Here is a 13,899-nt window from a genome sequence, read left to right as displayed (position 1 = left end):
TAGGCCCGGCGTCTCTGGCCCCAGCTCGGCCTGCTTCTGGCTACACTCCACACAACTCACCCCACCCGGCAGGTGCAGGAGCAACTCTCTCATCTTCTCCTCCCGCTCTGCCTCCCTCCCCCACCTCTCTCTCCCACGTGGATGCTGTTCGTAGACGCAGAACCATAGCACAAGATAGGTCAGACTCCTGAGCCGGCTGGTTCACCAACAGGATGTTGAGAGCGGCCATTTCTTGGGTGCCCACCACAGCCCGGCTGCTCCTGCAGGCCTCCAGCCTGCAATCTGTCCCCTTTGCTTCCTGCGCAGCCCCGTCCCGCGCCAGGAGGGCCCTCGCACGTGCCCAGTCAGCCTGTCCAGGTTCTGTCCATACCCACACCCCCTCTCCCCACAAGCCACTGCTCCTTGGGCCAAAGGGTGCTAATGGCAGCGATCCAGCCCCCAGGCCAGACACAGACAGGCCTCGGATGTGGGTGCAGGGTCATCTGGGAGGGAATTCTACATTTCTCTGCACCAGGAACATGATCTAAAAGGCGGGGTGGGGCTCTGGCTGGCAGGACCATGTGGCCCAGAAGGGTCCTGACCTCCTGGGCTTGGCAAGGTGGAGAAACGCCCCAGTGGCCTCCAAAGTAAGGAGCCCAGAGCAGCGGCCCTGATTTCCCAGGCCTGAGGCCAATGCCATTCCAGGCACTTGACACACAACTTGTCCTTTTCTTTACTCCTTGTGACTGACAGCGTCTTAAGGTTTGCTCAAGTGTGTCCAAAGGCAGAGACAAGGCTCCTCTGATCAGGCAGGAAACCCCAGTGCCACCAGCCCCCAGACCGGCTTCTGGGCCTTCTGGGAGCCAACAGTGTGGTGGTGGGCTGATCAGGACACCTGGGTGGCAGGTGGAGGAGAATCCAGTGACTGACATGGAGTTACTGGCGCACCAAGCCCAAGGCCAGAGTCCCAGACAAAGTCAGGAGAAAGGGTCCTGAGGCAGGTCCTGTCAGGCAGGGGAGCCCTGGAGGGATCAGACGGCGCCTGCCCAGCTCCCCCACCACACTTTGCTACGCATACGGGGCCTTGCAGTCTCCAACTCAGGGTGCAGGGAGCAGCCAGCCAGACCCAGTCCGGCCTTCCTTGGGTCCCTCTTCCGCCTCATATCACCAGTCTCCCCATACGCTTGCTAGAGTTAGAGGGAGCTCCCTTCCTACACATGAGCGACCTTGACGCCTCAGACTGGCTTCCAAGCTGGCCGTGCCCCGCACCCCTGCCCCCCGGCCCCCGCCTCCTGCACCTCCAGAGCAGAGCTTGCTGTGTTCAGAAATGTTCCTCCATCAGCTAAGTGCAGGCCAAGGGTAGGCTCCTGTCATCTGGCCATCCTGAGCCCCAGGGGGAGCTGTCCCCTCCCTGCAGTTGGCCCCCATGTCCTGTCCCTCCCACATTCTGCTAGTTCTTGCATTTTACCAAGAGGCCACCTCAGTGTCAGGCTAGGTGGCATCCACCTCCCAGCAATTGTCCCCATGTTTCACCTGGGAGGACCCGGGGGACCTCCCAGACTCCACCATGCCCCTTCCCACGCCAACGCCAGCCTGGGAAGGACAGCCACCGCCTGGAATGATAGGAGAGAGCGGTCCTTGTCCTGCTCCAGGCTCACCAGAAAGGGTGCTCAGGACCGGGGTGGCCCGTCAGCTGCTGGCCGCCGAGCTTGTGTGCATGCTGGAGGCCAGCAGGAGGACGAGAGGCAGACAGGGCAGCCCTGGAGGGCGCACCTGGCCACAGCACGCCGCCGGTGCCTGTCTGCGCTCCTCTTTATGCCTGAAGCTTCCAGAAGTGACTGGCCCAAGGCCCTGGCTCCAGAGCCCGATCGCGTCAGCCACAGGTCTGTCTGTCCTGGGAGCCCCTGCCAGACGTCCATCCGTCCTGACATCACTGCAGGGCACCTTGGTTCTCTGGCGCTCCTGGACTGGGCAGACACGAGTGTTCCCGGCTTCCCGCGGCTCTGCCAGCCGGGGCCAGGGCAGGAGGGCCACAGGTCATGAGACCAAAAGCCACTCCGGGGTTTTTCTTGATGAGCAAAAACAAAAGTTCTGAGGCCTCCAGGGAGTTTTCAAAACCTCTGACCAAACGAATCAGAAGATTTGGAAGCTGTGTCTTTAGGATCCCCTCCGTGCCATGACAACATTTTGGCCTCCAGCTCGAGCCCTGAGCCCCCGCTTCTCCCTGGGCAGCTTTGCAGGTGACAACTTCTCCCCCTTTCCCTGTTCCTACTGTTCCTACTCTGTGTCCCCCACGCTCCCACCCACCCACACTCGTGCCTGTATCCTCGGGGACCACAGTCAGACCCACCCCTCAGTGCCCTGGGTCCTGTCCTCCAGGTTCTGGGGAGGGGGGTGCTTGGTCCCCCCTGTGTTTCCAAAGGGTCGCTGCCCAGAGAGCCACCATCACGACTCGGTGTCTTTTGCACGCTTCTCTGCTGGATGTGTTTCCACCTCCTGGTTCTGTATTTATTCTAAAAGACCCCTTTATGTCCGATTATTAAGTAGAAAACCAGCTTTCCTTCCTACAAATGGGAGGAAACAGTAACAATCAATGTTCTGAAAACAAAATCATATTAACAAGTCTTGCCTAGATACCAAAGGGAGGTCTGCTCCCACCTATGCTGTGTTTGTCATTCTGCGTCCTAAATTCAGCTCAGGGCCCAAACTGCAGCCATCAGTGCCTTCAGTGATCTTTAGGGTGCTTTCAGAACGACCATTTGAATTATTTATTTTTCTGTTTCTTCCTTCCCTCTCTGCCCCCAAGTTTCCTTCCCAGCGGTTTGTTGTAACTCCCTGTGATCATCACAGCATACACACAAACACAATCCTCTGGCCTAAAAATGCACGCCTGAAAACTTTCTTCCCCCTCTTTTGCCAGAGCACAGAACAAGGGGCCAGCACTGTTTGGGGAGAGACAACGGGCTCCGTTTCCACCATTTCTCCCCACTGGCCCCGGGGGACACCATGGCGGTTCCTGCCAGGAAATCCCCTTCTGCCTCATGGAAAACCCAGAGAGCGGCGGCCGGGACGCTCAGGCTCCGCCCAAAGCTGCAGAAGTAAATCACCATGGCGGGCCTGGGTCCCAAGCCCAGAGGCTCTGACCAGCCCCTGCAGGGACCCCCGGGCCTGAGGGAAGCCATGCGAGTGCCCTGCCTTGTGAAGCTGCCCCTGCATGGGGTGTCAGCGGGTCCAAAGTGATCTCCGCGCTAACAACTGCAGCAGCTCTGCGGAGAAAGGCATTGCGCTACCCCCTGATTTTCAAACAGAAAAACCAGGGCCGAGAGACTGTGCCCAAGATCTAACGCAAGGTCAGTGCCAAGGTCAATGTCACTCCCTTCCCCGCCCCTGCCCACCCTACACATGGTTGTCGGCAAAGCTCACGGGATGTACTGCCTGTTTCTTCTAGAACTCAAAAGCTGAGCTCTCTAGGGCCACCAGTGAAGGTGGCATGGGAAAAAGGACAGAGCCCGGGGAGATGAAGGAAGGTCTGGTCTGCTACAGGTGGGCCTCCTCTGCCTTAAGGCTCCCACCCCGCCCCACCCCAGCACACACACACACACACATGTCCCTCCCCGGCACCGTGTCCTGGCGGTGGGTGGCACACACCGTCTTGCCTTCTCTGCTCCCAAGGACCACGGCTCCCGTACTCATCTTTGCCGTAGCCCCAGAGGGCAACCGAGTCCCCGTTACAGAGCTGGGTGCTCCAGTCCCGCCCCGCCCCAGCCTGGTCTGGGAAGACTGCGTGGGGAGAGCTGGGCACAGTCCCATGGACCGCTGGCTTGAGTGGCCATCAGCGGCCCCAGTCCTTCCTGAGACCGGGGAGCCCTACCCCACGTTCACTGTGTCTGGGGAAAGCAGCAGGGGGAGCTGGGTTCCAGATGGGCCCCTCTGGGGACCCTCACCCCCACCCTTCTCCCAGGTCCTCCCTGTCTGCTGCCCCCAGGCCCCGGGGAGCCCTGTGCACCCTCCAGCCAAACCTTTGTCTACCCAGAAGCCCTCATTCCTAAGTTGTGTTTTTAGCACACAAGCAGTAATTGCTGGCCAGCGCTTCTTTTGTTTTCCCAGGTGGTGGAGATCCGGGGTGTGGGGAGCCCACCGGAGCCCATGCAGCCGCAGAACTGGGGCCACCCTCTGCACTGAAGTCGCCCCCAGGAGCCTTCTCTGCTCCTCTGTGAGGCTTACAGCTTTGACTCCCGGCATGTGATGCCTGAGGACCGCGGAGGCAAATCACCACTAAGTGAGCGGCCGGGGACCCCAGGGCTAACCCCAGTCTCTGCTCCATTTCACACGGCCTCCGCTCTCCGGTGCAGGGAAAGGCCGGTTGTTAAGTTTCTGGAGGGGGGGAAGGACACCAACCTGCAGTGCATCTCCAGTAAAACGAGGATCGTGAGACCCGTCTTGGGCAGTTAGGGAACCACGGAACAGCAGAAAAGGGAGGAGTATCCAGTGTCCCCACAGCCAAGCCTGCGGGAAGATGAACGAGTCTCCTCCCCACCCCCAGAGCAACCGCAGAGCCTGGGGGAGCCCCCTCGGGAGCACCGTCCTGCTGAGTCAAACCCCCTCCACCCCGCCCAGCCCCACTCCCAGCCCTGATTTTAGCCCTGGGGCCACTTGGGGCAGGTCTGAGTCCCTGGGGTGGGAGGTTGCTCCTCAGGGATTCAACAGTCCCTGCTCAGGTCCAACAGCCCCTGCACCCCCACAGACGCACCCGCCCGGGGGGTCTTCTGGATCATTCTCTGAAAGGGTCCCAGCATGTCTCCACACCTTCCTTTAGAAGGCAGTGCCCAGAGCTGGAAAGGAGGGCCATCGGCAGGCTCCTCCTTCCTACAGAATTGAGTCCGGTGCTGGGAGACCAGCAATGAGCAAGGCAGAGTCCAGCTGTCGTGAAGCTCGTGCTCTGGCTGAGGGGTGGGGGATGGGCGCAGTATCAGACGGGGGTGCTCTTCAGCTTGACGGGCGGCCAGGTGGCCTCTCCGAGGGGCTGACATTTATGCCGAGACCCCAGTGACAAGAAGAACAGCTGAAGCCAGGTCTCTAGACAGCAGCAGATGCTTTCTTCGCAGCCTGTCCCTGATGCCCCCCCATGCCCGCCGTCTCTGCCCCATCCCCCTGATGCCACCCGGGCTTCTTTCTCAGGGCCAGCAACAGAGGGCGGGACCCGCCCAAGGTGATGGCGCTGGGAAGGAGGTTCATCCTTAGAGAGAAAATTCCAGAATTCCAATGACAGGGAGAAGAGAGGATTACATGGCCGCTCAGGGAGCCCATCCCTCTCCCCTCAGGCAAGCTGTCTGGGCAACTGAGTACCTTTCTCAAAGGCGCGGATCTGTCTCCAAGCAGAAAGACAGGCAGACAAGGTGCCCGAAGAGGGGAGTCCAGCAGCCGGCCCCAGCCAGCCCAGAACTCTGCTCTGAGCCCTGAGTGCCCACCAGCCGGTGGTCTGCAGGGCCCCCCAGGGGCCAGCAGCAAGGCCCAGTGGAGATGTCCTGTCTGGCAGCCTCTCTCCCTGTGGCAGGGTCAGTCCCAAGACCCATGGGGTGACAGGTCCCCCAGCGGGCACTCCTGCCTGTGTCCCTGTCCCTGATGGAGAGTGCTGTCAAGATGGGCACTTTCTTGATCACCAACACTTAACCGCTGTGCCTGGAATAATCGTGCCTTACACAGGTTTGTTGAAAGGAGAGCCAAGAGGAGGGAGAGAGAGGAGGAAGGAATCACGGAGCCTCTTCCACACCTGCCCCCACAAGAGTGCCCCAGGAGTGCCCCAGTTCCCTGTGCACACCTCCTTCTCCTCCCTCCCCCCCTCCTCCCCCCCCCTTTCCTGGAGCAGATGCCTGAAGTAGCCCAGAAGTCCCCTTCCCCACAGCTGAGTGTGTTGGTGTCGGGGTAAGGCCCTTTCCTGGAGGGAGGTGGGTGGACAGAAAGGCTTAGGGACACTTCTATGTTTTGACCCCCACAGTCCTGGCCAGAGGGGGTCCCGAGCTTTTCTTCCCTCTGTTTCTGGAGGCTGGGCAGGCCCCCTGGGGAGTTTGATGAGCGGTGCACTCTGTCCTGTTCGGACCAGAGCCTGAGGCTCTCGGGCTCCCTGTGGCTTCAGGATTCTGAGAACTGAATGTGTTTTTGCCATTTGGCACAGCAAGAGGCCTCACCGGTCCAAGGGTAGCTGGTCCTCTGACAGAAGCAAGAGCAGGGGTAGCTCCTGAGCCTAGAGGCCCAGGCATGGTCCTGCCCTGGTGTGGCTGAGCCCCTCCCCACCTGCCCCAGGCTCAGGGGGACACAGAGTCAGCCCCACCCAGAGCCCTGCCCTCAATCTGTGGTTCACCAGCCACAGGGGCTCCCCCAGCCCGGCTGTCTGCCCCCTTTCCTTATCAGCTCAGGCTCAGTGTGTCACATTAGCCTCCTCGGGGACCCGGGTCCCCGCTCTAGTTCATCCCGCACGCCGCTGAGAAATAACCTTCCAGGAGCACTGGTGTGCCCACACACCTCCTCTAATTAAAAACCTTCAGCAAGCCTCCAGTCATCTTCTGGAAAAAAACCAACGCACTAACAATGCACGGATTACGCTGCTTCTCTAAAGCAAGCTACTCTGGCCCCCGCTGCTAGCTATCTCTCCATAAAACTCACTTGGGCCTCACAGCAACATTGACAAAGACATTATTTCCTTCCGATTTTACAAGGAAACTGAGGCAGAGGGTGTAATAGACTTGTCCCAGGTCACGGAGCTGGGAAAGGCCTCCACTGGTACTTGAAAGGATTTCCAAACTCCATCCGTCATGGGGCCATCCATCATGGGACTCCAGGCTCTCCCCTGGCTCCTGGGCTTTGGGACGCCCCCAAAAGGCGTGGCATGTCCCCACCACCATCCTTTTAGTCTCAAGGTTCCTCTGCCAAGAATGTTCTCCCACCTACTGAGAGCTCCCCACCTCCAGCTCCTAGCCTGGGTCACCCTTCACCCTGCACACCCAGGACACTGGAATCCATCAAAGAGACACCTGCCACCCGCTGTCCTTGCATGTGGTTGTTCATGCCCACATCTCCTCTCCCTTAGAGGGCAGAGGCCGGTGTGACATTCCTTCTGTGTCCTCACAGACCCGTACGTAATAAGGTGGGTGGTCCAGGAAGACACTGCAGAATGAGTGAATGGATGGACAGATGTCACCACCACTGTCATGACCACATGCTCTGGGTGCAGGGAAGCACGGCTCCTCCAGGAGACTGGTGAAGTTGCTGGCACCCAGCATCTCGGGGTGGCAGGGTGGGTATCGGGGCTGGCAGGTCACCAAACACAGCGCCATCTGTTCCCAAACAGAGTGACTCAGACTTGACTTGTGCAACCAGCAGCCTCCCACCTTGGAGACCTGTAGAGACGAGTGCCTCCTCCCCCGGATTCCTCCCCACAGGCCGTGCCCATCTGCCCAGTGGGGCGAGGGACGAGTTGGGGGTGTGGGCACCTGGTAGAGTCATGGTTTCCAGGGACGGGCTGGAGCAGCACTTCTTACTCTTGGCTTCTCCATCTTGGCCACGCAAGCACTTGGGAAGGTAGAACAGATGCTCAGACCTGGGCCCCTGGCCCAGCTGGAGGGTCAGATCATCCATCTCCCCAGGCCAACTGAGGGTCAGAACACTGGAGTGCTCCAGACCTTCTGGGGGTCAGAATATCGGGGGATCCACGCATGGCCTTTTTCAGCAGCTCTCGGGTGCGTCAGTTGTTTGCTGGAGGGATGTGTCACTGGCTTTCAGCAGAAGGCAGGTGCAGGGGTGCATGGGGGGCTCCGTCAGTGAAGTGTCTGCCTTCAGCTCGGCTCATGATTTCAGGCTCCTTGCTAGCAGGGAGCCTGCTTCTCCCTCTCCCTCTGTCTGCCACTCTCCCTCGTTGTGCTCACTCTCTCTGTGTGTCAAATAAATTAAATTTTTTAAAAAACAAGCAAACAGAAACAGAAGACAGCAGGCACAGGCTGGACTGGGGGAGGTGAGACGCACAGCGGGGGCCAGTGCCTTGGGCGTGAGGCCATCTGCAGCAGGAGACGAGAGCCCGAGGATAGCAAACTGTAGATCAGCAAGAAGGCGCTTGCAGAACAGGGTGCCTGGGTGCTTTCCCACGTGGAGGAAAACCAGGGGCAAGGGGGGGGGGGGGCGGGGGCGCCCCTGGGGGGGGGGGCGGTGGCTGGGAGAGGCGGGCTGTGCTCCCTCTAGAGGGTAACTGAGCAGTTCAGCAAGACAGGGGCTTGGCAGCCACACTGTGGACCCTAAAACTCAAAACCTGGACTAGTTTATGAGAAAATGGGACAAGGTGTCCTATCTAGATGTTTTCCTGCGACTCTGGGCCCTGCAGGCCCTGTATCCGGGTGGCAGAGGGGACGGTGCCCTGTGAGGAGCGCTGGTACAATGGCCTGACGTCTCATCTCTGTGTGTCCTGTGACCTACGCCACCCGGACCCTCCCTGTTTCTACACCAGGAAAGAGTGAGCTTATGATGGTTCGTTCTTGCTGTTAGCTTGGCTGGACCACAGGACCCCAGAGGGCTGGGTGTGTGTGGCGGCGGGGGAGGTGGCCTTCCCCAGGGTAGGGGCACCAACAGTCCATCCAGGGCCCACAGAGAACAGAATGGCGGAGGAAGGGTGAGGTCACTCCCGTTCTTGAGCCAGGACAGGGGCCCGCCTGGATCTTGGGCTTTCAGACTCCAGCTGAATGACACCATGGATCAGGGGACCGCTCGGCCGCCATAATCACATGAGCCAATTCCTGTAACAAATTTCCTCTTACATCCCTCCTCTACACGTCCCTTCAGCTGCGTCCCCAGAGCACCCTGGCCGATGCAGGACTTTTAGAAATGTATATCCTGGATGTGGGGGACCGACGGCAGGGAGGTGCCTCTTGCTCAGTCACTCCGGGTCTTTTCTCGTGCTGTTGAGCAGACAAAGCAGAGGCCCCATCCAAGCCAGCGGGCACGGGGAGGCCTCTCTCAGGGGTAGAGTTGAGGCCTCGTGGGGGAAGGAGCCCGCTGGGGCACGCGGCACCCAGGGCAGGCGTGGGGAGGGTTCGTGACTGACCAGCCACACTCCTGGGTCCGCACATCCTGGGTTCAAGGGCAGGTCCCAGTGCGAGTGTGGGCTAGTTTGCATTATTATTTGGGGATCTGAGGAAGAAGCCTGGGCCTGATTCACAAGAAGCTGTAACACAAGATGCGCCTCGGGGAGGGGGAGAGTCAAGCCTTCACTCTGGTGGGTCTGTGTAGGACTCGCCACAGGCCGGGCCTGTTCTCGAAGGCTTCTTGGAGGAGCAGGCATCTGCTACGGACCTGAAAAGAAAGGCCTGTCGGGAATGGATGTAAATTGGGATTTTCAAAAATCCGGGGGCGATTCAATGAGAAAATGTATTATTCAGTATGTGGAATTTGAAATCGCTGTTTTGACCAGGAGTAGAGTAATTCCTCTAAAACCCTCGTCCTGGTTAATGTCTTGAAGGGTCTGGGGAGGATTTTGCTTCAGCTCAGACTAGTTTTGCTTTCCCCGAACTCTTTCCCCCCAGACTTTTCAGCTGGGTTCTGCTCCGCTAAGTGTCCGGTCCGGAGCTGAAAACTATTTCAGATGCTGAGCCTTTACCGAATACCGCCCAGAACCAAACACCGAAGTGTCTGTCTGACCGGGTCCGTGTCTGTGAACCAAAGCAGTGGCCTCTACTGAAAACCTGTGAGAAGACAGACCTGCCTGGTCCCCGGTCCGTGGCCTCCGGCCGCCGGAGGCCCGCACAGCTACTCCATCTTGAAGAAACGCTATTCTCCTCCCCCCGAGTCATGGGCCCAAAGGACGAAAACGAACACAGGAGCAAACCAAGAACAGAACACAGAGAACGTCCATCTTTGTCAGGTGCTGGGGCGAGGTTCAGGTGAACCTGGTAATGGACCAAAGGTAATGGACCAAACCACAACAACTCCAGGAAGCTCAAACCCTCAACCGGGCAAGGAAAACGCCCCAGAAATACTCCAGAGTCTTAAACCATCGTATCTAATATGAATCCCTGTAATCCTCATAAAGTGTTTTTACAAACAATTTTTTTTTTTTTAATTAGGAAATACCAGCAAATAGGCCAGGGGCAAATCCAGTCTTGGCAAACTGATGTCCAGGGAACTGACTCTCCCTGAAGTCACCCCAGGCTGCGTTGTCTCTGGGGACGCCTCTCGAGCTCCTTCCCGTCCTCCCCAGTGCTCTAGATTGGGGCTGGCGTCTTCCCAAACTTGGACTCCACACTCGAAGGTCCTCCAGGAGATGGGAAGTCGCTGCTGATGCTGTTTCTGTGCATCTCCTAGAGGCCGGGTGTAGCGAGAAGGTCGTCAGCCTCGTGGCCTTCCAGAAGATACTCCCATGGGTCCCGACCAGGCCTCTCCAGCAGAGCCCCCCATGCCCAAGGAGTCCTTCCTCCTTGGGGCGGGGCTGCCAGGGTCTCAGGACGGAAGAAGCTCTGGGGGGAGAGGGGGAAGGAGGCACTGCTGGAGGGGGCTGTCTCTGAATCCTTGAGGTCCACACACATCTGTCCCTCAGTGGAGACCTGAAGTGAGTCACTTCCTTTCCCAGACCCTCAGATTCCCCGTTTGCCCTCGGGGGCAAGAGACAGAGAGACGCTCCTGCTGCTCTGTTCCTGCCTTCTGGCCCCACACCCTCGTCCCAGGAACAGCTCGTGAGGGAGCGACCTCAGGCACCCCACCTCCTAGCCTCCAGGGGCCGCCAAGGGCTTCACATCTCTCCTTCCCTCCACCAGTTCCAGTCCTTCTAGTGCCGCATGCATAATGTTGAGCAGGGCTCTTTGTAGACTTCTGAAAACACAGAGAACAGGCGAGCTAGCCACACCGAAGCAGGCATCAAACTGAGCTCAGAAGGCGTTGGGGACGGCCCCCGGGGCCCTCTCCTCCCTGTCCTGAGCAAACAGCAGTCCTGAACACGCGCCCGCTGTTGACTGTGGGAGTTTTCTCTTCCCATGCATGAGCCCCATGTTTGGGGGGGGTTATCTTTTTTTTTAAAGAAAGAAAATCAATTTTACACTCCACCGCCTCCAGCAGCAGTTCTCAGACATTTGGGGCTCGGGGACAGTGAAATACCCACATTCACTGGGGGCATTTTGTAAGGACTCTTCATTTTTCAGAGTAAGAACATGAAAAAAAAAAAAAAAACACCTCACAGAACCATCACCGGCCATCATAGTGGCTTCATGGAAGGAAACACAGTTAACACAGAAAATACAGAATGAGCATATTCTCAGAATTTTAAACATAGCATACACTTAAGCTAGTTGGAAAGGTCTTTATTTTTTCCTGTTTCCACCCAGAGCCTGGAAACCTTCACCTTGGGCCAGCTTGGCATTTAGGACTCACTAATTTAGAAAATCAGTGACCTATGTCCATAAGGGGACAGGGACTTTCTGGAGGGAACCACCCCTGTCCTGGACCCGGGGGTATTTCTGCCACTCCTTTCCTCACCACACCGGGCCTGGTGGCTGCCTTTGCCCCTTCTTATTGTCACGTCCGAAGCTCCCCCAGATCCCACACCTCTGTCATGTTACTCCCCGGTCCGTCCCCTGCCTCCCTCAGAACCTTAGGGGAGCTGAGGTTTCCTGCCTCAGAGCCTCCCCAGCCCACCAGCTCTCCCAGTCCTCAACCCTGTTTGGACACAGGGTTGTCCTGTGTCTGACACCTGCTGGGCTTCAGGATGGGGGGTCTGGCCGTACCTGGGGACTTGATCTGAGGACAGGGCTAGGAAAGAGATAGAAGCATGTGAGGGTCACAGGAGACTGAAATGATCCACGATGATGCCCAATGGGAGAAAAGAAAACGGAAAGATGTCATCCGAGCCGCAGCACCCCCACCACCACCCCCTGATCTGTCCCTGTCCCCGCTGCACTGGGGTGCACTGGGCAGGTTCTGCCACTCACCCCGCCCTCGCTGGAATGAGGGGCAGGCGGGAAGGGCGGGAGCCGGTGTTTTGCAATACCCCCGCCCCCCCAGGGAAGCTGGCTCTGTCTCCCCACCCTGGGCTGAGAACCACTGACTTGGCACAGCTAGGATAAGGCAAAGTCAGTCATCGCCAAAAATAAAGGAAAAGCTCATTTCACGAAGGAGGAAGCAAAGCCCGCCATCGCACGGCACCCGGGCCGCACAACGGGTTGCAGACGATGCGGGGAAAACCTGTGTGCTTTCCGAATCCCGAGGCCTAGGGCTCGTCTGCCTCCCCTACAACCCCAGGACTTCAACCCAATGCCACCCTGGGCCTCGGTTTCCTCCTGGGCAGATCGCCCTTGGGTTGAGCCACCCCTGAGAACCAGGACAAGGAAGGGAGCCTCGCAAACTGTGACCAGCAGCCTCCAAGGGGCCTGATTCTGGGCAGCCGCACTGCAGGGCCACAAACCCCGTTCGAGCGTGGTTGGGGCAGCAGAGGACAACGATGTGCAAAGGATGCTAACTTTATTGTCTGTGGCGTAGACAGTGTCCCAGTCCCAGGCTCCAGCTCCAGCCTCCAGTCCGGACCCGGAAGCTCAAGCAGAACCTTAAGGCAAAGAAACGTGCCTCTCGTGTCCCCTCCCAGCCCGACACACCCCTCCCACACCTGTTCTCCTCCCCGGGCATCTGGGAGACGCTGGGGGAGGACCGTCAGGCCCTCCCAGGCTGGTTCTCCCCCACGGCCTAGGGAAGGGGGCAGAGGCTCAGAAGAAACCCAAATACCACCGTCCGGAGGCTTCGATTTTCTACCTTCCCACAAAGCACTCAAGCACCAGCACACACCGCCCTCAGAGCTCACACTCCTTTTATTTCAACCGCCATTGCCTTGGGTTTCCTCACAACAGCCTAGTGCGGCGGGGGCTCCCCGCTTCTCTACAGGAGCCGCTCTAAGGTCTCGCCGGGCACAGAGCGCAGACCCCAGGCCCAAGAGAGAGTAGGTAATTTCCCCTCCACCACCCAGACTGCCCCCTGACGTCCCAGCCACAGAAGCGGAGACCCCGAGAAGGCAGGAGGAGCAGGAGACGGGCCCGGGCGGGGCCTCACTTCTGGGAGAGGATGCGCAGGAACTCCTCGTAATCCACCTGCCCGTCCTTGTTCACGTCCGCCTCCTGGATCATGCCGTCCAGCTCCTCCTGGGAAAGCGTCTGGCCCAGCTTGGCCATGGCCTGCTTGAGCTCATCCACACTGATGCGGCCGTTGCCGTCCAGGTCGAAGGCACGGAAGACCTCCCGTATGTCCTGCTCGCTGCCCCAGGATTTCATCCTCTTGGCCATCTCTGCCAGGAACTCCTGGAAGCTGATGACGCCGTCACCATCCGTGTCCACGTGGGCGATGAACTCCTTCAGCTCCGCTTCTGACAGATTCTTGCCCAGGGCCCGCATCACGGCACCCAGCTCCTGGGTGTCGATGGTGCCGTCCCCATTCTTGTCAAATCTGGAGAAAGCTGCTTTGAATTCAGCCACCTGCTCCGCAGACAACTCCTCGGCCATGTCAGTCACACCTGTCACGGAGCTGCCAACCTGGCTGCCGACCGGCTCAAAGGGCTCACGTCCGAGCTGGGGACCAGGGACCGGGACAGGCAAGCCAGTCTGTGTGAGGGCAGAGCTCCCGTGGCAGCCTTGCTGTGGGATGGGAGCCCCCTCCTTTTCTGCAATTGGAGCAAGGGAGGGGTAATGCTCTCCACCCTCCCCATGTCCTTGGGCGAAATCCTCCTCCCAGGGAGGGTCAGACCAGTGACAGACCAGAAATGCAGGAACTGGAGTGGCAGGGCCCGCCCTGGAGACACTGGAGTGACCTTGCGTGGGGGCCATCGGAAGCCTGCCAGCCTCCCTGGGCCCTAAGAGCCGAGGTGCCCCCTTGGAAGCTTCTCACAGAGACCATGGCTGGGAAGGGAAAGAG

General features: G+C 58.9%; 1 protein-coding gene across 1 annotated transcript; it reads right to left on the bottom strand.

Moving 5' to 3' along the window:
- Positions 1-12,802: 12,802 nt before the first annotated feature.
- On the bottom strand, positions 12,803-13,592 carry LOC116881660 (calmodulin-like). Its single transcript, XM_032881592.1, has one exon. The coding sequence runs from the start codon at positions 13,488-13,490 to the stop codon at positions 13,041-13,043; it is 450 nt and encodes a 149-aa protein (XP_032737483.1). The 5' UTR covers positions 13,491-13,592; the 3' UTR covers positions 12,803-13,040.
- Positions 13,593-13,899: the final 307 nt, after the last annotated feature.

This window comes from Lontra canadensis, unplaced genomic scaffold, assembly GCF_010015895.1.
Source record: "Lontra canadensis isolate GAN:19392208 unplaced genomic scaffold, GSC_riverotter_1.0 scaffold76, whole genome shotgun sequence".
Classification (NCBI taxonomy): domain Eukaryota; kingdom Metazoa; phylum Chordata; class Mammalia; order Carnivora; family Mustelidae; genus Lontra; species Lontra canadensis.
Note: the sequence above shows the minus strand (reverse complement) of the source record. Positions and strands in the feature narration are given on the sequence as shown.

Coding starts and splice junctions, on each gene's coding strand:
- LOC116881660 (XM_032881592.1), bottom strand. CDS start 13,490: ATGGCCGAGGAGTTGTCTGCGGAGCAGGTGGCTGAATTCAAAGCAGCT.